General features: G+C 37.2%; 2 protein-coding genes across 5 annotated transcripts in view; both read right to left on the reverse strand.

Annotated features, from left to right (window-relative positions):
- Window positions 1–18,540, reverse strand: part of LOC106064597 (zinc transporter ZIP10-like) — a 30,700-nt gene extending 12,160 nt beyond the window's left edge. Inside the window, exons 1-7 of one of the 2 annotated variants that reach the window (XM_056004629.1) lie at window positions 18,377–18,540; window positions 14,106–14,897; window positions 5,921–6,191; window positions 4,192–4,361; window positions 3,085–3,345; window positions 2,469–2,562; window positions 1,811–2,105 (exon numbers count right to left, since the gene is read on the reverse strand). In XM_056004629.1, coding sequence (XP_055860604.1) covers window positions 1,811–2,105; window positions 2,469–2,562; window positions 3,085–3,345; window positions 4,192–4,361; window positions 5,921–6,191; window positions 14,106–14,783 — 1,769 coding nt within the window. In that variant the 5' untranslated portion in view covers window positions 14,784–14,897; window positions 18,377–18,540. Of the gene's footprint in view, window positions 1–1,810; window positions 2,106–2,468; window positions 2,563–3,084; window positions 3,346–4,191; window positions 4,362–5,920; window positions 6,192–14,105; window positions 14,898–18,155; window positions 18,273–18,376 lie in introns of those variants that run through there. The other variant, XM_056004628.1, reaches the window with a different exon arrangement.
- A 1,879-nt stretch (window positions 18,541–20,419) lies between these two features.
- Window positions 20,420–23,832, reverse strand: part of LOC106064596 (cytoplasmic dynein 2 intermediate chain 1-like) — a 28,852-nt gene continuing 25,439 nt past the window's right edge. For all 3 annotated transcript variants that reach the window (XM_056003907.1, XM_056003908.1, XM_056003906.1), the window contains 2 exons: window positions 22,624–22,693; window positions 20,420–21,394 (listed from right to left, as the gene is read on the reverse strand). In XM_056003907.1, the coding sequence (XP_055859882.1) occupies window positions 21,284–21,394; window positions 22,624–22,693 (181 nt within the window). In that variant the 3' untranslated portion in view covers window positions 20,420–21,283. The remainder of the gene's footprint in view (window positions 21,395–22,623; window positions 22,694–23,832) is intronic.

A 23,832-nucleotide genomic window follows, 5' to 3' on the forward strand; every position in this document is an offset into this window, starting at 1 on the left:
GAATATAAATTTGGAATAATTTAGATGTAATTTAGATTAGATATTTATGCAAAAAAAAAAAATCCTATATAGTCTATCAATAGACTGAATCACTCAGTGAATGCATCATTGAATTTAAAAATAGTAGATTAGTTTTAGTATATTATAATATTGCATCATTGAATTTAAAAATAGTAGATTAGTTTTAGTATATTATAATATTGCAATATTGATCTAGACGTTTGGAAATCACAATCTACACTTGAAATTCTAGATCTAGACTCTACAATGATTTTAATTAGAATATAAATTCAGATCTAGTTTAAAAAATCTAGATATAGGCCTACTGTAAAAAAAATCTAGATTAGATCTAAATCTAGCTATCATGCATTTTTTAAAATACGAGTCAGATAACGAGGTCTAACATTACTATACTGAGTTGTTTTAGCATTTCATTTGAAGAATTCATTCCATATGACGTCAAAGGAAAAAAAATCCACTACGTCACACGGCCTAGTTAGACTAAAAAATGTCTCATCAATACGAGCAAGATGTTGAGGCATTATAGACATTGTTGCACCGAGTGAGTTCTTATAACATTTCATTTAAAGAATTAATTCCATATAACATCAAAGGAAAAAATTTCACAACATCACACGGCCTAGTTAGACAAAAAATGCCTCAGCAATACGAGCCAGTTATCAAGGGTTCATAGACATTGGTGCACCAAGTTTTTTTTAGCATTACATTTAAAGAATTCATTCATATGACGTCAAAGGAAAAAAAATTCCATTACGTCACAATGGGCTAGTAACAAAAAATATTTTTATTAACACGAGAGATTTAACGAGGGTTCATAGTCCCTTGTGCACTGAGTTCTAATAGAATTCATTTAAAGATATATATATATATATTTATATATATATACATTAGGATTAAAGTTGCATTTTTTGTGCGTTTTGTCTGTCAGTCAGTCTGTCCATCATGTTAATGTCTAAAAAAAATACAACTATAAGCTATTGAAAATTTGATTGATCTTAAATTTTCCTTCCGAAACATCGCAATCTATCTATAAAAGATTGTTCCGGATGTTTGTATATATAGTGAGAGAAAAAGAGAATTCTAGATAAATCTAATACTGTATATTAAAGTTTTGGAATGGTATCATATGAAAATTAGATGTACCATAGCCTCGTGGAGAGATTTTATACCATATTTTGGTGTTAGGAAGTTTTTTTCCTTAAGAATCGGAAAATAATATTAACAATAATTAGATTTTAAAACGTTTAGCTAGAAAATTAAATGTAATGTACAACATAAGAGTGATTTTACATAGAGTTAGAATGTTTTTCATAAAAATCTGGAACAACCAATATTCGTAAATGAGAAGAAGATTATTTGTTTTATTTATTAAAAAAGGGATTTCAAAGTTATTTGTGTTAGTAGATTTTTTATATAAAATTCTGAACAATTTTGGAGACCATTTGTAAGAAAATTTAAGTAATGTAGGTTGATTTCTTTTTCAAAACCAAGTCCGGAACATTCTTTACAGGGGGCCGCTAAAAATCCTTTTGTTTAAAAAAAGATTATCTACAGAAGACTTTCACCCTTAAAACTATATCTATCAATAATGGATAATTATTTCCCTTATATAATTACAAACAAAATAATAAATTACCAATAATTAATTGACTAATTAGTTATTAGTAGTAAGGCATGGGGATGAAAGAATCTAGTGGATAATTGACTGTACATCTGTTAAAAGACAAAAAGTAATGAAAGAAAGTTCTTTGAACACTAACTCAATTGGCTAGATATCATTAATACAAACCTTGTTGTCTCAGCACCTAGACAAATAGCATCACCATGTCCACTTTTCTCACATGGGGAGGGATGTCCGTTGGTTTCACTTTTGCTAGTATTGTCACTAGCTGGGTTCTTAGCCAAAATTGTGGATGCTTTACGAGTGACGACAGCATCACTAATACTTCCAATCACAGAGTTTTTGGTGCCATTACCCCCTGACTTAGCCCCAGTGACATCAGATCCTGATGGAGACAAGATCAATGATTCATCACAGCTGTGTAGTAATGCCTCATGACGAACATCAGCATAGGCTTTCAAAGCTGTGAACACAATTATGTAAATAATGTTCAATGTTAAATCATACTTTGTATCTTAGTAAGTTAAAGCCAATTTACAAGGAGATATCTAATTAGAACTTCTTTTGTTGCTTTTTTAAAATGTTTTTTTTTACATTTGCCCATTTGAAATTAATAAAGAACTATACAGACATTTACAATGATTAAAAAGTTTTGATGTAGAAAGAATGATTTGTGTCTGCATCACATTTTATTATGTTTTGTTTTTTTAATAATTTTTTTATATGACATTATTTCAAAGATAGGAATCCAGTTTAATGGTACAGTTAAATAATGAGTGTGTAGGCCTCACTACTGAATGAAATGTCTCAAAAGAATTAAATTAACCTTTGTTAGGATGAACAACCATGACCACTGCATCACAGGAAGCCATATTGAAACTTTCTGCCTCCAAAGTTGAGCCTAGCATTGTTGACCTTGACTTGTGAAAATATTGTGAAAATCAGTTTTCAACAAAATGCATATTTATGACTAAATTTAACAACATCTAGATGTGTTGCTAAATTATTATCATTTAACTACTATAAAATGTTCAAAGTCACAACATGAAATAATAATTTTAAAACAGTTTCAATGACTCATTTAAGTCAGCTATACAATTAGAAAATATTGAAAAGTTGGGATAAAAAGTTACTAAGTATGTAATTGATACAAGATTGGTTTCAATTCTTATTCTTTAATGCTACTCCCACATCAGAGATGAACTTGGCAATGATTTCCATTTAAGGCAGTGCTGCATACATTTTTTTTGTTTCTATAGGAGTCCATATCTTGTTCTGGCCACTTGATAAAGTATGCACCTATGGCGGACATAGGCAGCCTTATAGAAACTGGAAAAGTGATACTCCACTTTTTTCATTTTTGCTGAGAGAAAACTAGCACACCATTCTAAAAATATTTGTTTGTTTTGTTTTTGAAGGAAATAGAAATGTTTGATTGTTACCTCTTCATTGCAAGAAGTTTTTCTTAGACTCTTGCTCTTTGTTTTCCTCCCTCTGTGTTGAGTGAAGTGAGTGAAACAGCGCTCTAGAAAGAAGAAACCATACATTCCCATCAAGGCCACCAGACCTTTATACAATGCAGTCATATGACTAGATGTCTGGCCATCTGTCAACTTCCCACTCTTGGTGTCATTCTGCAACTGTCTGTCATCAATGTCATGTTTATGATGATGGTTAGCATGGTGAGATTCAGACAACAGAGCCTGTAGGAACAATATTCATGATGTTAATTCTATTACAGACTACCAAATACTACTAAAAGGAAAGCTTCTTTTAAAGGGGACAATAACAGTAATGTTTTTTTTTTAGGGAATGTCTACTTTGCCTGCTATCCCAAGCTTGTATTAACTCAGTGAGAGATTTCTTCCCTACAAACTCAATTTCAAAATAAAAGAGAAATTCAAAGATATTCATCCTTCATCTAATAGGTGTTCTAATAATAGGATTTTCAAAAATAGGTAAACATATTGTATGCACATATGTAAAAACTATTTTTAAATGTTTTAAAATGCAGTTCATGCTATTTAATAGTTGAATGATACCAAAGTGCACACAAAGTCTATGAATAAATTTTGACTAAACAGTGGGCCACTTGCAAGGTTGTGTGTAGAACAAATAGCCTTTGTTTATCTATCCATCAATATGATTCTTATTCTCATTGTTATCTTTTAAGATAAGAACAAAACAAATCTTATTACATGAGGAGATTCTAAACCTACCTAAAGGTGGTGACAACTGAATCATGGTGCCAAAGTAGCCCTGTGTAGCCCCAACCCCAATATCTCTAACTTACATGTGGTAACAAATGAAGCATGGCATCAGATGACATGGCACCAACAGCCATTAAACTAACTTACATGTGGTAACAAATGAAGCATGGCATCAGATGACATGGCACCAACAGCCATTAAACTAACTTACATGTGGTAACAAATGAAGCATGGCATCAGATGACATGGCACCAACAGCCATTAAACTAACTTACATGTGGTAACAAATGAAGCATGGCATCAGATGACATGGCACCAACAGCCATTAAACTAACTTACATGTGGTAACAAATGAAGCATGGCATCGGATGACATGGCACCAACAGCCAGAGCCACAAGGAACTGCAGGATGTGATTGTAAAACACCTTTTCCATGTTGGGGATAATGATGGCCCCGACAACACAGCACACACTGATGATGATGATGGACAGAAATGTGAAACACCAGGCTGGAAGTACAGGTTAATATATAAGTAATATAGAAATATAACAGTGGATGTGTTGTGATTACTGGAAACAAAAAGTCACTAGAAGGATATGCTGTAATCGTACAAAAAATTAGAAAAAAAAGGTTAGGGTTAGAGTACTCTCACTGAGTCCCTGATCTCATGACTTATTCTTGTGAGGTAAATAAAATTGGAAAGAGTGTGCATACAAAACTCAACAGCAATATCATTAGGGTACACATCAGTTTTCCCCCCTTTCTTAAGAGGAGTAAATCTTAAAAGCCTATTTGACTTATCAGTTGTTTTTTTACTTGCATTTCCTTTGAGGACATTACTGAGAAGACTTCTACTTGAATGGTTAGTGACATCAATTCATCATCTGATCTTATGAAGTCATACACTTATCCATGTGCTGATCTAGACATTCATGTTAACTAGAAATTTAGACTACTAAGTGTTTGGTTCTACTATCAGATACCAACAACCTGTTTATGCTTGAATGGCAATTGGGATGAAAGAGTTTGTATATATTTTCTACTTTATATTTTAGTGTTAGTTAAGTGTGAGTATTCACCTGTGATAAACCTCAATATATGGAATGGTTGAGAAATTCCAAATGGATGATAACTTGTCCAGTATAGAATTACCTAAGATTCATTAGTATTTAAGTTTTTGTCTTTTCATTTGTAAATAATTTTTTTTTCTTTTTTTTTATCTTAAACCTAGTTTGATTCTTTACTTATTTTATCATTATGAGAATTCAATGATAGCTTTTCATTTATTATAACAATAGTCCTTGGTAATTTGAATTTTTAGTCTGGTTAAAAGGTTTACTATTAATAAAATAAATATTTATTTTTTTGGCTTACACTTTTCTGAATGTAATGACATGCTCCTATTGGATTCCAAATTCTATAAATCATTTATTTTTATTTCTTATTTTCTGTTGTTTTTAAATGTTCTAGATTGTTCAAAATACTCCACAGTTCATCTACATATACTCTAGCTTTTATTCCAGGACTAATATTAGTTAAAAGTTAATCAGGAATGAAAGTCTGTTTAAGTCTGCTCATTGGAAGAACAACTGAGATTACACAAATTGCTGTAGACAACCATTTAAGATTACACAAATTGCTGTAGACAACCATTTAAGATTACACTAATTGCTGTAGACAACCATTTAAGATTACACTAATTGCTGTAGACAACCATTTAAGATTACACAAATTGCTGTAGACAATTTAAGATTACAAATTCTGCTTTTCCTACTAGGACATTTTGGATTCTTTTCTCAAGATCAGAAAAGTCAAAGTATTTCAATTTTTTTTTAAAGTTAAAATATTTTAATTTTTAGAAAGTCTTGAATGGAGAGCTTTTATCTAAATATTTTATTAAATGTAATTTTAAGTTGGTTAATTGTTTTTTTTTTGTTGCCTTTTTCCTCTATAAAATCCAGTGAAAGTCTAAAAACTATTTCATCTTTCTTGGAACTAAAGACTTCAAAATTAAACTAAAAAAAAATATTCTGAACAAGAGAAAAAATGTGTACAGCAATAGTTTACCTTTCATAGGAGCATGGAATGGTGTTGTGTCTGTAGCATTGATTACATGAACATCATGGCTGGTGTCACTACTATGGTCATGTTCATGATGCTGGTGATTATCATGAGGATCTTCAAGGATGGGTACAACTTTTAATTCTGACTCAGCCTTACAGAAACCAGAATCTAACTGATCAATCAAGACAGGACATAAGTGTAGAAACTCTCTCGGTCCTAACCTTTTTAAATGACTGAACTTAAAAATGTGAAGCATCTCATCCAAGCGTAGACACTAGAAAAATAAATAGAAACATTTCATAGACATTGTGAAAACATTTTATATGATTTTATCAATGAATGATTCAATTCCAATATAAATTATGTTTAAACAGAGCAAATTGCAAAACTTTTGTTTGCTTTAGTTCATAAACAGTATTTTATAAGCCCATAAAGAACTTTAGAGAAAGCATATTAGATAACTGCATTTATGCAAACTAGTTTTAATCATAAATGGTTGTCAATAACAGCAATTAGTGTAGTCTCAGTTGTCCCTCAAAAATACTCTGAAAGACACAAAGATAAAGGCACATTCCTCATCCCATATGCTTGGACAAATTTGTACAAATACTCCTTCTTCCCTAGTGCTATTAGAGCATGGAATGGGTTGTCTGAGCTAGCCAGGAAAACCAGTGACTTGGCAGATTTAATTTAATTTGTTGATTTGAGGCACATCGGCACAATTTAGGCCATGTCGTGCCTGCAGTCCCTTGAGGACTACTCTCTCTCTAAATAACAAGGGCCAGATTCTATACAGTAATATAATTAAAATTAAGGTCTATTCACAGTTAAAATAGTAAAGGTAGTAAAAATTTAAATATTTGGTAAAAATCTAATGTAAATAGTGCATGTTCACAAATTCAGAAATCAGATCTTCGTAGATAGCCCCACTTCCCGAATAAAGCCCAGTACCTTCCCAGGGTCGACATTATTAAATAGTGTTTTTAGATTAGTGGCTCTAAAATGTTTCGCCCTGACATCCTGGTATCTGGGGCAATCAACAAGGATATGTTCCACGGTGAGGCGAGAGTCACAGTACTCGCAAAGTGGGGGCTCCTCTCTCTTCAGTACAAAAGAGTGCTTGATGTAGGTGTGGCCAATCCTAAGTCTGGACATGGTTGTGCTACCACGCCTTGTCAGACCCTTAGATGTGGGCCGCCACCTGACATCCGCCACAATCTGCCTGAGTTTACTGTGAGTCTCAGCCTCCCATCGGTTCTGCCACTCTCGATAGGTGGCAGAGGCAATACTTTGTCTCAGGTCCGAGTAGGGAATTTGGGTTCCTGACACCGCATGATTTAGGGCTCTCTTTGCTTCTCTGTCTGCGGCTTCGTTTCCCTCAATGCCAACATGGGAGGGGACCCAGATGAAGGTGACATCCCTACGGTCGGCTGTTATTAGGTCCAACAGCTTCAGGCTCTTATGTACCAATGGGATGTCAGTCTTCATCCGCCCCAAAGCTTGCAATGCAGATTTGGAGTCGGAGCAGATTATAAATTTACTCCTTTCTGATGCTTTTACGGCCATAAGTGCAAGCAATATTGCGTGCAATTCGGCCGTAAAGATGGAGCAGCCATCGGGGAGTCTACGGGAGATTGTTTTGTTCCGAAAGGAGCAGGCACACGCGACCTTTCCCTCCATTTTGGATCCGTCTGTGTAGATGGTGCCACAATCTCCGTAGCTCTCCTGCAGTTCCCTAAAGTGGACTTGTAGTATGCTTGGGTCTGTATTTTCTTTTTTGAAATTAAGGAGGGATAAATTTAATTTAGGTTTATTCATTAGCCAAGGAGGATTCTGAGGGGTTTCTATTTTAGAGATTTGGTCAATGGGTGGGGTTAAATTTTGGATGGGTTCTCTCATTCGAAGGCCCAACGGCTGTATGACGTTAGGCCTTCGATTGTATAATTCTACCTCTGTGGGGTTAAATATGGAGTCAAAAGCAGGGTTCGTGGGGTTGGATTTTAGCTTGACTATATACTGCATTGCAAGCTTTTTCATTCTTATATCCATGGGGAGTTCTCCAGCCTCCACATGGAGACTTGGGATAGGTGATGTACGAAACGCGCCGAGACAGAGACGCAGGGCAGCATTTTGTATTGGTTCCAGTATTTTTAGGTACGACTTCCTTGCTGCTCCATATATTATGGATTCGTAGTCTAGCTTGGATCGAATTAGACTCCGATAGAGCAGCAGCAAGGTATCTCTGTCAGCTCCCCAGTCCGTATGGCTGAGTACTCTTAGTATGTTTAATGACTTTTGGCATTTCTTCTTAAGTTCCTTAATGTGGGGGAGAAAATTAAATTTGGAATCTAAGGTGAGGCCTAAAAATTTTGTAGTTTTCACGACAGGGATCTTCTTTTTGTGTATAAATAGTTCAGGGTCTGGGTGGAGCCCCCTTAGATTACAAAAATGCATACTAACTGTTTTGGAGTCAGAGAATTTGAAACCATTATAGTTTGCCCAACCCTGAATTTTGTTTAAACATAACTGTAATTTCCTTTCTAAGGTGTTCATGTTTTTCCCATAAGTAAGAATGACAAAGTCATCAACATACAAAGAGCACTCTATGCCAGGGGACAGCGCATTTATGATGCTATTTATTTTAATGTTGAACAGGGTGACTGACAGAATGCTGCCCTGGGGTACACCCATTTCCTGGTCATGAGTGTCAGAAGCGGAGTTGCCCACTCGGACCTGAAATTTTCGATCTTTCAGGAATTCCTCCACAAAACGGGGGAGGTGTCCCTTAAGCCCCATAAGCGCCAGGTCACGTAGAATGCCATGTTTCCAGGTTGTGTCATAGGCCTTTTCTATATCGAAGAATACAGCTACTAGATGTTCTCTTCTGAGTAATGCATTTCTAATATAAGCTTCCAGCCTTACCAGGTGGTCAGTTGTTGTCCGCCCCTGCCGGAATCCGCACTGGTAGTTTGAGATCACTTTATTCCTTTCCAGGTACCAGACCAGCCTACTGTTAATCATTCTTTCCATGGTTTTGCAGATGCAGCTTGTTAGTGCTATTGGTCGATAGTTAGCTGGGTCAGAGCCGTCTCTTCCCGGTTTAGGTATCGGTATAACTGTGGCTTTCCTCCAGCTGTTTGGGAAAGCGCCTGTTTGCCACACACAGTTATAGACCCCTAGTAGGACTGCCAATGAGGGTTCGGGAAGGTGCTTGAGGAACTGGTAATGGATTTCGTCTTCTCCAGGCGCTGTGTCATGTGACTTGTCCAGCGATTCCCTCAGTTCCTCAAGCGAGAACGGTTTGTTGTAGTCTTCATTGTTCTCTGACCTGAAATCAATGGGGTGTCTTTCCTCCCTGGTTTTGACTTTTTGGAACTCTGGCGTGTAGTGTGCAGTGGATGATTTTTCTGCTATTGAGGATGCAAGGCAGTCAGCTATTTCTCTGGGGGACGTGACAGTTCGTCCTTGGTTTTTCAAATGCCCTATTGCATTTGATTCTTTCCCTTTGATTCGCCTTACTGCCTTCCAAACCGCTCTAGCAGAAGTTTTGGCATCCAGACTGCCAACAAAACTTCTCCAGGAATTCCTTTTGGCTGACCGTATGGTTTGTCTAGCCTTTGCTCTAGCTATCCTGAATAGCTTTAGGTTTTCCTGGGAAGGATTCTTTATAAATGCAGCCAGTCGTTTTTTCCTATCACCAATAGCACTTTTGCAAGCTGTATCAAACCATGGTTTGCTAGGCCGTTTTGGATTTGCAGAGGTTAGGGGTACAACTTTCCTGGCTATACTTAGTAGCTTGCTAGCAAAGGTATCAGCTGGGTTCTGTTCATGGAGGATATTTTCTGTGATATCCTCAGAGCATCTTTTTTGGAATTGTTCCCAATCGGCCTTATTCAGTTTCCACCGCTGAGGTCGTCCCAATGAAGGGAGATTGTTAGTAATGATGATTGGGAAGTGATCACTTCCCCGTAGATCATTGCTAACTGACCATTTAAAATCGTCCAGAAGTCCGGGGACGCATACGGTGAGGTCAATGCATGTGAATGATCCAGTTCCTGGGTGCAAGTAGGTCGGTGATGCATCATTAAGTATGCATAAATCATGTTGGAGGAAGATATCCTCCAGCATACGACCTCTTGTGTCGGTATTGTTGGATCCCCACATGGTGTTATGGGCATTGAAATCCCCAAGGATTAAATAAGGGCGGGGGAGTTGTTTCAATAGGTCCTCCATGTCTGTTCGGTTTAATGGAGCGCCTGGTGGTAGATACAGGCTGCAGCAAGTGATAACCTTGTGAAGGGTTATCCTAGCTGCTACGGCCTGTAGTGTGGTCTGTAGTTCTACCCTCTCATGGGGGATGCTATCCTTCACAAGGATATAGACTCCACCTGATGCTCTCTCTGCATCCTCAACATTCTTGGTGTAAGCACGGTAGCTTCGGAAGCTGATGCAATCTTTTAGAAATGTTTCCTGTAAGCAGACAGCTACAGGAGTCTCAGAGTCCATCAGTAGCTGCATTTCCTCGTAATTGGTCTTGAGGCCTCTACAATTCCACTGTACAATTCTGGAATCCATGGCTTATTCTAGATGACCTACTTGGAGCTATTTGGCCTTGGGAGGCCCCCGGAGGGGTTTCCCTTTATTCCAGTGACCTTGGTATTTTTATTCTTGGGTTTGGATGGAGAGGAGGACAACCCCCTTTTGGGGGAAGTCTTTCTCTCTGGAGAGGGGAGATCCCTCTGGTTAGAGCGGAGGTTATTTCCTCCTCTCTCACCTCGGGCATCCTCTCCGCTTTGATTTCTCCCCTTTGGGAGTTGGTCAACCTCTAACTCAGTAGAGGTTGGGGTGTCTGGCTGGGTTCTCTGAGGAGAACCTGTGTCAGACATGATGTCTCCGGGTTCTCCCGGAGTATTGGTTTTGACATGCTGCTCAGTCTCCATGCTCTCATCAGCGAGCACAGAGAACCTGTTCTTTAGCATGACAACAGGGCTTTCTTGTTTCTTCAGAGGTGTGTTCTTTGGCGGTGTTTTCTTCTGAGTTGGGGGAGGAGGAGGGGGTGGTGGGGTCAATGTGTCCGTCTGTGTGGCTATGGATCTTCCTTTCTTAGCAACAGCCTGGGCGTAGGTCTTTGTCAAGCCGAATTGGCCCTTGGGTAGGGCCAGTACAGCCGATTTCGCCTGGCTAAAGGTACATCCGTTTCTTGCCTTGTACTCCTGCACGGCAACCTCCTGTTTCCACACAGGGCAGTCCTTGGAGTAGGCTGAGTGGCCAGCTTGACAGTTTGGGCATTTGAACTGGGCTGTGCAGCCCTTGTCCTCATGACCCTCTCCAGCACATCTGGCACACACAGTGTTCCTCTTACAGACTGCCGCGCCGTGTCCATAACCCTGGCACTTGAAGCACCTCATGGGGTTAGGTATGTAGGGCCTCACTGGAACTCGTAGGTATCCTGCCTTCACATACTCTGGCGGTGTCCTAGTTCCGAATGTGAGGATAATAGTGGCGGTTTTGACCTCCTCACCCTCCCTGCGCCTGGTAATGCGCCGGGCATGGGTGACTCCTTCAATGCCCTCCACTATTTCCTTCTCGGAACATTCCAGTAGGTCCCTAGAGCTGATTACACCTCTGCTGGTGTTCAGACTCTTGTGTGGCATGACTTCCACTTGGAGATCACAGAGTCTTCTGCATCTTAAAAGCCCATCAGAGTGTGTCTTGCTGTCTACTTCTACAAGGAGTTCCATTGTTTTGTGTAGCTTAGACACACTCTTGGGCTCTCCCACTACTGACTTGAGTCCTTTATAGATAATAAAAGGGCTCAACTTGGTCAGGCTTTTTCCCTCCTCTGTGCATCTAACCACCAGAAATGATGGCCAGGTGGCACAGCTTTTTGGGACCTCCTCTTTTTTATCGTCAATTCGTCGTTTCTTGCCCAGACATAGGTCTGGGGCAAGTAGTTTTGTGTGTGTTTTTTTGTCCATATATATTTTGGTTAATTCGGCACCTGTGCTCCCCACCCGCCATCGAGTCCAACAATGGGACGGGCCATTCGGATGTCCAGAATGAGCCCGCCAGGGCTACACAGGTGCTATACTCAGTCAGCTGCTACATCGGACATGTGTCCGATACAGCAGCTCCCTGATTGACCCTCCAGCCACCGCCCTCCAGCATAGGTCGACGACCTATGCTGGTAGCTCGGCATGACCAGCCGGTTGACCCAGAGCGGGCCATCTGGGTCTCAGGTCTAGGGGAACTTGGAGCCAAAGTATTGTGTTGTTGTGGTTTATCCTCAGATAGCCACCACTCAAACACCAGGATCTCTTTATCCCCCCTTACCCGTCGCAGTCCACGGCAAACAGACTGGTCTAGGACGTAGTGAGAATTTAAAGTTAAGGAGACAGTGTGATGATCAATGAAGGCAGACTTAGGAAAAGAGGAGGCAGACACAATGATAGAAAAGAAGTAGGGCACTTTTGAGCTCCAAATGTGCTAAGGAAAGAGGAGCGCAGTTTAACGTCATGTCTCGGGACGAGACTTGGCAGAATTTAAGTCATTGGTTAATATGCATGACTAAATGCATGACGCGTAGGACATAATCATCTTCTTTTTTGAAGTAACGTCTGTTTTATATAAGATAAGAAGATAAGATAGATATAAGTGAAAGGAAATATTTTCAGCTTATAATCTGTAGTCACATCAGATAAATAAGTTCTGATTCATAATGCTAAAAGAATCAAATCTTTGATATGTAGTCCCAAAATACCACTCACTGATTGATCAAGAGATCTTTTAAACTATCAAACCTATCACTATGTAGATGAAATTTCGTACACAGGTTCCTTTACTATTTAGGTGCTCACTAAGACATGGTTTTGACAGAATCACAGCCTTAAATGCTAGTTTTCTATTAAACCATTCCATGGACTATTCCAAGATGATGTGTAGCGTTGCTATCTGATCTGTGCATGATCTCTCTTTTCGAAAGCCAGCTTGTTAGTCAAGGAGTTATGGTCATAAGGCATCTTTCATTTGTTCAGCAGAATGAAATTAAACACTTTCCTTGGAATGGACAGCAGAGTTATTCCTTGATAGTTGGAGCAGGAACTAAGATTGCTTTTCTTTGAGAGTTTGATGAGGTATCCGTCCTTCCACTCTGGAGGCACTTCTTTTTGTCCATAATATATTTCTTTAACGCTTCAACTGGGATTGCAGTGTGAATCTTTTCCTTAGTGGGTGCACTGCACTTTTTAGGCATGTCTCTTGCAGCTGGTGGTATCTCTGGTGGGTTAGCAATACTAGGTCTACTAAGTAGCTCTTGGAAATGCTTGATCCATCTCTTCTTTTGTCCTTCTTCATCTGTTATCACTTCACCATTCTTGCCCTTTACTGGTCTCTCTGACTTGGCAAATTTTCAAGATATTTTTTTTAAAGACTGAGTACAGGTCTTTGGTGCTGTTCTGAAGGGCTGCTTCTTCTGCCAGTCTATTCTGATGCTACGCTTGACATTCCTATCTTTTTCAGCATATTCTTTTTGTCTTTTTCCTTTTACTGCTCTTGTTTTACTGTTGTTCACGCCTGCTTTCTTTTCTCTTCTTTCCTTGATCTTTTGAAGAGTTTCTGCTGAAATCCAATCCTTGTGGGTCCCCAGTACTTCTTGGCATGTGGAGATTACTGTTTCTTTCACTTTCTGCCATGTCTGTTCTATTGTCTCCTCTTCTAGCAGCTCTTCTAGGAGCTGACATTGTTTGATATGTTTTCATTCTGGTGACCAGAAGATGATGATCTAAAGCAACATCTGCTCCTCGTCTGACACCTACATCCTGAAGAGAGCAACAGAACTTCTTCACAATACAGACATTGTCTATTTGGTTCTCTGTTAATAGGTCTGGCTTGGGACTGTCCTATGGCGGAGTTAAAATGTGGGCAGTTTATTAGAAGTTAAACAAAAAAAAAAGTAGGGGATGTTCCAGCTGAGCCATAATAAACAATATAAAGCCTGGGAATAAATCAACACGGTGACTAATGTTAGTTGCATATATATGTTTACATTGATATTTATTTAGCCTTTATCTAATCAACTCTTGAGATAACATGCATGAATTAATTTGATAAATAAAGGATTATTTTTTAAGAGTAAAAATACTACACATTCAAACTGTGAATACATACTATTACAATCACAATTACTCACATGTTCTGTGTCAATGTCTGTCTTATTCATTTGTTGACCAATTTCAAGTTGAGAGTCCCCCGTATGCACTAAGTTAGACGGTGATACAGAAACATCACCAACTGTTTCAGAGGTTGTCTCTCTTGTTACTTTCAAGTCCTGAGTAGGTTCCAGCTCATCATGCTCAGAAGTGTGCACAGTATGATGATGACCATGGCTTGTTAAAACTCTCTCTTTTATTTTAGTCAACAATTTGTGTAAATCTTTAACAGATATGAAAGATTCCTTGTGGTACTTGGTGAAGAGTTTGATGATAATGTGTTTACCTTCCATACTTACATCAAACATGTGGTTTGAGCTATTTGGAATAAACTGATGTTGAGACAACTGAGCAGCTACATTCTTTGGTGTCTTTTCATAGGAATGTGAACTATTGGCAAAGGTTTTATTTTTAGTTAAGTCAAAAATACTGACAGAACTGTCATGCCTATGCAGAAAATCTGTTTGATTCACAGTGCCTCTTGATTCAGCTTTAGCAGAGAGGGTTGTACAAGCTAAAACTAAACAAATGAAATGTCTGCACATTTCAGACTTACAGCTAAAATTATGAGATCTGCTTAGTAGTGACTCTAAAGTTGAACATCTGAATAGCTTGTTTGTTGCAGAACATTTCCTGTTATAATGAAGTTTATGTGCCATATTTAGTATCAATTTCTATTAACATATGGATTTAGATTTTTGGTGTGCGCCTGCCTGTGTGAATAAATTCAAGCAAGGACTCGAAGGTGGTAACTGACTAGTCTTGATTCAGGCCTGAAAACAGAAAAATCGTGAATCGTCTAGAAAATAGAAATACAAGAATTAGATGTAGATTTAGAATACAATTTTGTAGTATTAATAAGTAACAGTCATTTTATTGAAATAGATACAGAATATCTCATCTCTAGACCAGTGTTTCTCAAACGTTTGGCATACTCCACCCCTCCCTCCCATGAGCAATTTGTACAACTCATTAGCCAACTGGAGGTCTGGTAGAGTGTTGTTTTCCAGCTTTCTGAGTTTCAGAAATTCATTCTCCTGGCTTCTACAATGATCCTTTTCTTATAGTAAGAAGATTGCAAGTCAAAAATGTTAAAAGTAAAAAAGGTAAGACAGGCCAATTAGCAAGTCAAATTAAGCTTTATAAAGAAGGATGCAGCCCTGGCCAATACTATTATGTGAAGGATATTTGAGGTACATATTGTTATGACTTTGCCATGCACACCACCATCCAGGCTAGTGCAGAGATGCGCACTTCTAGTAACCAAACTAGAACAGGATGTTGACATGAAGAGATTAACGATTTCCGCCCAAGTAGAGAGCCAATATCGAGATGCTGTACTTAAAGCAGATGCCCTTTGTGTTTGTCATGTCTCTATATAAATAAACGTCTATGTCCTCGTTGAGTTGCCTCACTTAAGTTATTACAATTGGTGTCAGAAGTGGGATTTATAGGCAACTCAACGAGAGGAGGTAGGATTAGATCTCTATGGCATCGCTGAAGCTATTATATCAGCTCTTAATTAAAGAGCTAAGACAAGAGCTTTGAGACCGAGGTTTAAAACCTGTCGGTAGCAGGGAAACGCTCACGACTCGTCTGCGGCAAGCTCTGATCGATGAAGAGGAAGATCCGGAGACCTATCAATTTGAAATTGAGCCTGGGATTGTTGATGTAATGGGCAAGATCCAAGACTGTGGGGATGCATTTAAGGAACAATTGAACATGATTAGGAATAAGATGAGGAGCATGATGTGGAACAAAGTAGATGAAAGTGTGTTGCCAGTAGAAGGCCAAATAGACCAAAGTGATAACATTGTGTCGCAAGCAAAAGGAGGAATAAACAAAGCATTTGTACTTCTGCCATCATAATCGACATTGGCATAGATGAATGCCAGTCAATCCAGGCTAAGTCTGAGCTGTCAAGAGGAACACATCTTCAACTTGAACTTGAAGAGACCTATCTCCTGGAAGTGAGACAGTTAGCTGAGGATGACCGCGGCGCATCAGGCTTCGTTTGCAATGTGGCTGCAAGTGAACCTGAAGCTCCCTTGAGAGGCGTCTGTCGGGAAGGTCTGCTGATACAGTGTGTCCGAACAACAGCTGTGTTGAAGAAAACAGTACTCGGCACAATCTCTTTGTGTGCCAAACGGCCACGTCATCGTCTCATGAACAGCCTGATCAATTGGAGAAAGAGAAAGCGGCACCAGAGGAAAACAGTAGGGATGGCTTCATGGGGAACAGGCTCCTTGTTGCCTGTGGCTCCCACCGATCGACTTCCACCTGAACTGTCAAACCTCTACCGCACTGTTTCTTTTCAGGACAAAAAGTGCTAAGAATGGGGCAATGTTATAACTCTGCCATGCACACCGCCATCCAAGATAGTGCAGAAGATGCGCACTATTGGTGACTAGACTAGGAAGGATGTTGACATTAGGGAAGAAGAGAACGATTTCTGCCCAAGTCTAGAGCCGAAGTGAAAAGACTACGTATTTGTGAATAAAAATCCCTGCTTCCTTGTGTGCCAAACGGCCACGTCATCATCTCATGAACAGCCTGATCAATTGGAGAAAGAGAAAGCGGCACCAGAGGAAAACAGTAGGGATGGCTTCGTGGGGAACAGGCTCCTTGTTGCCTGTGGCTCCCACCGATCGACTTCCACCTGAACTGTCAAACCTCTACTGCACTGTTTCTTTTCAGGACAAAAAGTGCTAAGAATGGGGCAATGTTATAACTCTGCCATGCACACCGCCATCCAAGATAGTGCAGAAGATGCGCACTATTGGTGACTAGACTAGGAAGGATGTTGACATTAGGGAAGAAGAGAACGATTTCTGCCCAAGTCTAGAGCCGAAGTGAAAAGACTACGTATTTGTGAATAAAAATCCCTGCTTCCTTGTGTGCCAAACGGCCACGTCATCGTCTCATGAACAGCCTGATCAATTGGAGAAAGAGAAAGCGGCACCAGAGGAAAACAGTAGGGATGGCTTCGTGGGGAACAGACTCCTTGTTGCCTGTGGCTCCCACCGATCGACTTCCACCTGAACTGTCAAACCTCTACCGCACTGTTTCTTTTCAGGACAAAAAGTGCTAAGAATGGGGCAATGTTATAACTCTGCCATGCACACCGCCATCCAAGATAGTGCAGAAGATGCGCACTATTGGTGACTAGACTAGGAAGGATGTTGACATTAGGGAAGAAGAGAACGATTTCTGCCCAAGTCTAGAGCCGAAGTGAAAAGACTACGTATTTGTGAATAAAAATCCCTGCTTCCTTGAGTTGCCTCCCTTAAGTTATATTACAATACTCTAGATTCTAGATCCTGTTGTAACTGTTGTCTATACTATAGATCTACTATCTAGTAACTATATATTAGTACTAGTACTACTAGAGTAGAGAATATTTTTTATAGGTTTAATAGATCTATTATTTATTCAATTCTCTTCTTTCTAGAATAGATGTGAATATAGAAAAAGATCTTCCATAAAAGTCCAAGGGACACTAAGTAAAGTAGTAAGTAAGACCCGACTTAGACTAAGTTGACTAAGTCGCACTAAGACGACTAAGTCTAAGTCCATATCTATACTGACTATACTTATACTGTAGTATACTCTTGTCCCGGATATATATAGTGCCTATAGAAGTATAGACAGTTAAGACAGTTATTTGAGTTATACTAGTCACGTCTAGTGTCTAGAGTCTAGTCAAATCATGATCAAGTATCTAGACCTAGAATTTATTCTAGATCTACTCTAGTCTAGTGTCTCTAGTTCTAGACTCTACTAACTAGATCTAGATCTACTCATCTAGAAGTCTAGACTAGATCTTTACTTAGATTTTAGAAGTGAGATTGTGACTACACTGTCGTGACTATTAACTATTAGTCTACTACTAGAGTACTAGTAGTAGTCACTAGATCTCGATTGGTAGCAGATCTACTCTAAATGGTTAAAGACTCTATTCTACATTAGCTGATCGCATATAAAATATAGATATCTAGTCTAGTAGATCTAGACCATATTTTTTTATTTACTTTTTTTTTTTACGGCACGTGGAAAGTCTAAGATTAGATGTCAATAAGGTGTCGTGTGCACAAATTCATTTTTATTTAGAGAAGATGGCGATGTCTATGTCACGTGACATTTGAATTGCGCATGCCGATTAAACCAGGATACACAATTAGGTCACAAAGCGGTAAGAAGTGCGCAAAATCAGCGCGAAAACTAATATTTCAACCATCAACTATGTACATACCAGCTACGCCGTTCCAACGCTAGATCTAGATCAGGGGTTATTTGAGTTATACGTGGATCACGACCCCCTTGTGGGTCGATTGACGATTTGTCAGGGGTCGCCAAAGATCATCGAAAAAATGGATTTTTTAAAAATCTGTTCATCTATTGCTGTGTTTGCGGCAGAGTGGGGAATTGTAAAAAGAGGTCGCCGAACATAAAAGGTTAAGAACCGCTGATCTAGATCTATATACTGTTTATTTTGGCCGGTACCTCCCCTCCCTTTTTAATTAAAGCGGACATCAGTAATGGAGGCGAAAAGCTGGCAACTGTCAGAAGTTGTAAATAGCCTACCTCGATGAGCCATCTTTTTTGTTGGAACGTTGTAGTTTTTTTTTTTTTTTTTTTGGGGGGGGGGGGGGGTATCTGGGAGAATGAGAAAGCCACATTCCTTGTTCCATATCATGAATGATATGCTAGGGCAAATTTGTACAAATGCTCCTCTCCCCAAGTGCTATTAGAACATGGAATGGGGTTCCTGAGCCAGCTAACATGCATGGCTATATATATAGATGCATGATGCTTAGGACGTAATAATCTTCTTTTTTGAACTAACGTCTGTATTTTATTAGAAGATATTTAAATTAATGCAATTTTTTAAAATTTGTTAGGCCATTTCAATTCGAACTCCTTGTTGGAAGGCCGACATGTTAGCCACTGAGCTAGACAGAAGGTAAAAATTCCTAATTAGTTTCAAATTTTTAGACAACTAATTCTCTACCTTAGCTAAAAACTATCTCTATATAAAACAAAATTAATTGATTATGATTTGACTTATTGATAAAATAATTGGTCATTTTTAGCGGCCCCAGAAAGGGGAAAAGACGCTATTAGTTTTGTGTGGAATGTCTGTCCCGTTTAGATCTCGTAAACTAGAAATAATAGTGAAATTCCGACATCATAATATCTTAGTCCATTCAAAGTTCTGATGCAATGGCTACTTTTTTCTGTTCTGAAAGCAAAAAAAACTAATTTTTAAAATCACTTATAAAAGCAAGCAGGTTTTTCATAAAAATACACCACTTTTACAACTATTCACTATTAATAATAATAAACACGGGCAGCTCTTTAGTAAGGGAGATATGCATTTACCATATTTTTAACACATTTATGCAAATGGTTTTAGATTTTTTGACAAAATATTATTTTTTTACATTTGTATTGCTGAGTTAAATAAGTCATACTAGCTACTACATTTATAAAAAAAAAAATGAATATTTTTATTTAAAGAGAAAAAACATCTATTTAGTATGCATATAAGTTAGACATAATTTAAAACAACAATTAATAAGTAGTTTTTTCATATTATCGCATGAACTGCAATGTTGCATTATAACTACAGAACACTTATCGAAGTCAACCTTCTTTCTCCATTATTCTCTGTTATTTGTCTTTGATTGAATTTCATTCTGATATTCTTTCTGAAAATATTGAAACCTGCCTTTTTACCTGCCTGGGTGGACCACTTCGGGGGCAGATTTTGAGTTTGTGTTTTTACACAAACTGTCTTTGTAACCTTGTTTTTTTTACAAATTTGATATTGCAAACAATTTGCAGTTCTAAAAATTTCGCAAAATTGTCATTAAACTTGCTAGTAAATTATATATATGTAATATTTTGGCATTACTGGATATCTTGATAAGAGAACAAACTAATAATAGATAAAAATGTTAGTAACAAATAATAAAGAAAAAACAACCATGGTCTACTTCACAGACATTTTACCAATGCTGAGGTCAGGAAAACTGAATTCTTGGCTATAACTCCAACCAACCTTCACCTGATATGATTTCTGCTATTCTTTATAACATTTTCTTGATATATTGTTTTTCGTTTATTCTTTTACATTTTGTTGCAAATAGGTGATTTAAAATAAAGATGAGATTTATAGTACTGAGAGGATTTAAAATAAAGATAAAATTTAAAATAAAGATGAGATTTAAAACAAAGAGAAGATTTAAAATAAATGAATAAATCCTTAAAAGTAATTAAAACAACAAAGCTCTATATAAACAAAATTTATTGCATCATTCATATGTACAATTTGAAAAGACTAAACAGTTTGCACAGTTGAGTTCTAGAAATAATTTATTTAAACGAAAACATCGGAGTTACAACTTGGTTTTGCTAAATTTTTGTTTCATTTTTTTTTATAAGGGGAGAGCAATAAATATGCACTAATGTTTAAACGTTTTCAACATGGACAAGTAAAAAAAAAATTTGTAGAGTAAGAAAGGGAAGTAATAAAAACAATTTTGGAAAAGGGGAGAACATTTTTCAGTGCATACATTATATAAATAGTTAACTCCTTTTTTTTTAAATTTATAACATTAAAATTTAAAATAAGTAAATAACATAACAATGCAATAAAAAACGTGTAAAATCTTTTTAGTTTGAAATTATTATATTTTAAAATAAATATGTAAAAACAAAATTCACCATAACGGACGGAAAAGCAACATTACTTTGTAATGTTTATTATAATATAATAATGTTTATTATAATATATCACAGATTTTGGTCACAAAGTTACTTTCAGTACCACAGAAATGTATTTTTGTTTTACTAAGTAAAATTAGTTAGTCAAACAGACAGCAATTTATTTTGAATTCACATGTAAATTGAAAACATTTAAATTTATATTGTTTGTAGATTTTATACAATATCTTTCCCACCAGGTAAATGAGTGAATGTTGAAGTGTCTATTTGAACAATACAATCATGAGCAGATTCGTATGGCAGATATTCCATTAAGTAACAATGAAATACATCTAGTGTACATTTTGTGTAGATGCAGCAATCAGTCTACATTTTGTATAGGTGCAGCAATCAGACTGAGGGTCTCCAAAGAAAGTTTAGATTTATGCAGTTAGAATCTATCGACATAACATGACATAAACTCCTCCTCCAAATCTTGTTGATGACGCATTTCTTTGCTAAGTGTAAAAACTTGAATTTCTCCAGTGTCAGCAGCACAAACCTAAAAAAAAAAACAAGAACATGTTCAAAACATTGTTTCAAAAACGTGGGAATGGCAAGCTCTCAGAATTCAAATCCATCTTGAGAAAAATAAAATTCTTTTTATCAATGATGCAGTCAATGGCAATGAAATATTTTGAAAATTGTTTTTTAAAAAAAGTGCACAGTAATCTCAAACCAAAACCAATGTGCATAAGCTAGTTGCTAAGAAAAGCCTTAAATAGTACCAGTAACCAGTACTACTAACCATTACATGAAGTTCTTGGGCAACTTTGGAATGACTATGCTTTTGCATTGGCAGAGCATGTTATGTTAGTTAATCAAACTTGTTTCTATTAGATACAGCTTGTTATAATAATAAGCTAAACAAAAGTTTCTGTTATTCAAGATTGTATTAGTGTTTATGAAATTAAATGGCTGCCTGGTCGTGTGGACTGTCGTTCAGATGTCTCAATGGTCAAGGGTTCATTCCCTGCCCACTGCCATCCCCCCTTGTCCTGTGGCAGGTTTGGACTATAAAGTAAATTATCTTCAAGTCTGAAGGAACATCTGAAACATGTCAAGCATTTGACAAACATTTCTACAAATTAAATGCAAACTATTTGTTATTTTAAAAAAATTTACAGAAACTTAATATGGTATTATGATTAGCTAAATTCAGTGTTTCCCAAACTATGTTCCACAGAACCCTAGTGTTCTGCAGAACCCTGGTGTTCCACAAGGCCTCCATTGGTGTTCCACAAACTACTGGAATAATTAACTAGTAGGCCACCATGTGAATTAATCTCTCTAAAAAAAAAAATAAGCAAAGTGTTCCTCTAAATAAGCAAAGTGTTCCTCTAAATAAGCAAAGTGTTCCTCTAAATGTGCAAAGTGTTCAGTTAAAAAAAGTTTGGGAAACACTGGCTTAATTCATGAACTATACAATTCTGGAGTAATAGTCAAGCCATTTATGATTTTTTCTTTATAAGGCTTTTTTTTTTTTTAAACTTATCAATGGCATATTACACTGTCATAAAAAAAATGCAGTTAATAAAGTGTTGCTACTGTTGTATTTTTTGTTACATTTACTTAAATATTCCTGTATGGAAAATATCTAGAAATATTGGATTTGTAATAGACAGCCTACTTATGAATGTAAATAACAAAGATAAGATAAAGGGTAACAGTTAAACCAATTAAAAAATAACTGTACAAAATAAAGATATCAAGTCATAAATAGAAGCTTACTATGTGTGCAGGTCGAGACAATCCAGATGTAATTAAGTTTGGATCACCTCCAACTTCCAAGCATTTTATTCTGAAATTTCAAACAAATTCTAAGATTGTTTAATAGTCGAAATAAAAAAAAGGGTGTAAAAATGCATATTACAAACTTGTATCTGCACAATCTTGTCTTGAGACTATAAAAGATTCATTGAATTAATAAACCTTAAACACCTTTGAATGCATTTGAGCAACATTTGATCTTTAAAACCAATATTTGAGCACAATTCACATCTATAATAACTATCATGATTGAAATTTTATCCAAAAAAAAAATTAAAGCTATGGTGGGATGTCATTTGAGATCTCATGTCATGATACTAATTACATTTTATAGTGATATCAGACTTTCTAAATGTTTCCTTTGTGTTCACTGCTAAAACTTTTTTTTAAACCAGTGTTTCATGTGTAGAATACCAGTAGTTCTTTTGTCAACATCTCTCATGGGGATTAGCTATGGACAGAATGATGTTACCCACTGTGACATAAAGAGAAAATAACTGTTTGATTAATTGTAAAGACAGGAGTGATTCCCCTTATGAAGTTTATATAAGGGCATGTAGACCATGTTTAGTTGCCCTACTTGTATTTCCTAGGTTATTAAGTATAACCTCTAGGTATACAATTAAACTAATGTATGCAATACAAGACTTAACAAAGTCGCAGGTAAACATATACAAAATTTACACAGACCTCAGGTCAATACATGACCACTTTTGGCCATTCTGGGGTTACAGGCTTCAGGCCAACATAACCACTTTTAGCCAAAAAAACAAAGGGTCATGATGAACTATAAGCTTCAGGGAAACCTATAAGCTTCATAGACATCCGTTTGGTAAAGCCTATCTGATTCAATACACAAAAATATGTCATGTTTGGGAGTACCCCAGGATGCATAACATCAGAGTTAAAATATACTGCCTGGAAATCATTTGAGGCTATATCTACTAATTAATCACATTAAAAAAAATACAATAATGACTAAAGATATACTTAGCCCAAAGAACTCCAGAGCAGGGCACACTTCTCCAATGTACCCCAAGACACATGACCAATAACTAACAGAAAAAAATATGTATAGTTCACAACACAGGTCCAGTGGTCAAGCTAGTAACTCAGGAGCAAGTGGCAATTAAACACGGTCTACATGCCCTTATATAAACTTCGTAAGGG

This window comes from Biomphalaria glabrata, chromosome 11 (assembly GCF_947242115.1).
Source record: "Biomphalaria glabrata chromosome 11, xgBioGlab47.1, whole genome shotgun sequence".
Lineage (NCBI taxonomy): Eukaryota > Metazoa > Mollusca > Gastropoda > Planorbidae > Biomphalaria > Biomphalaria glabrata.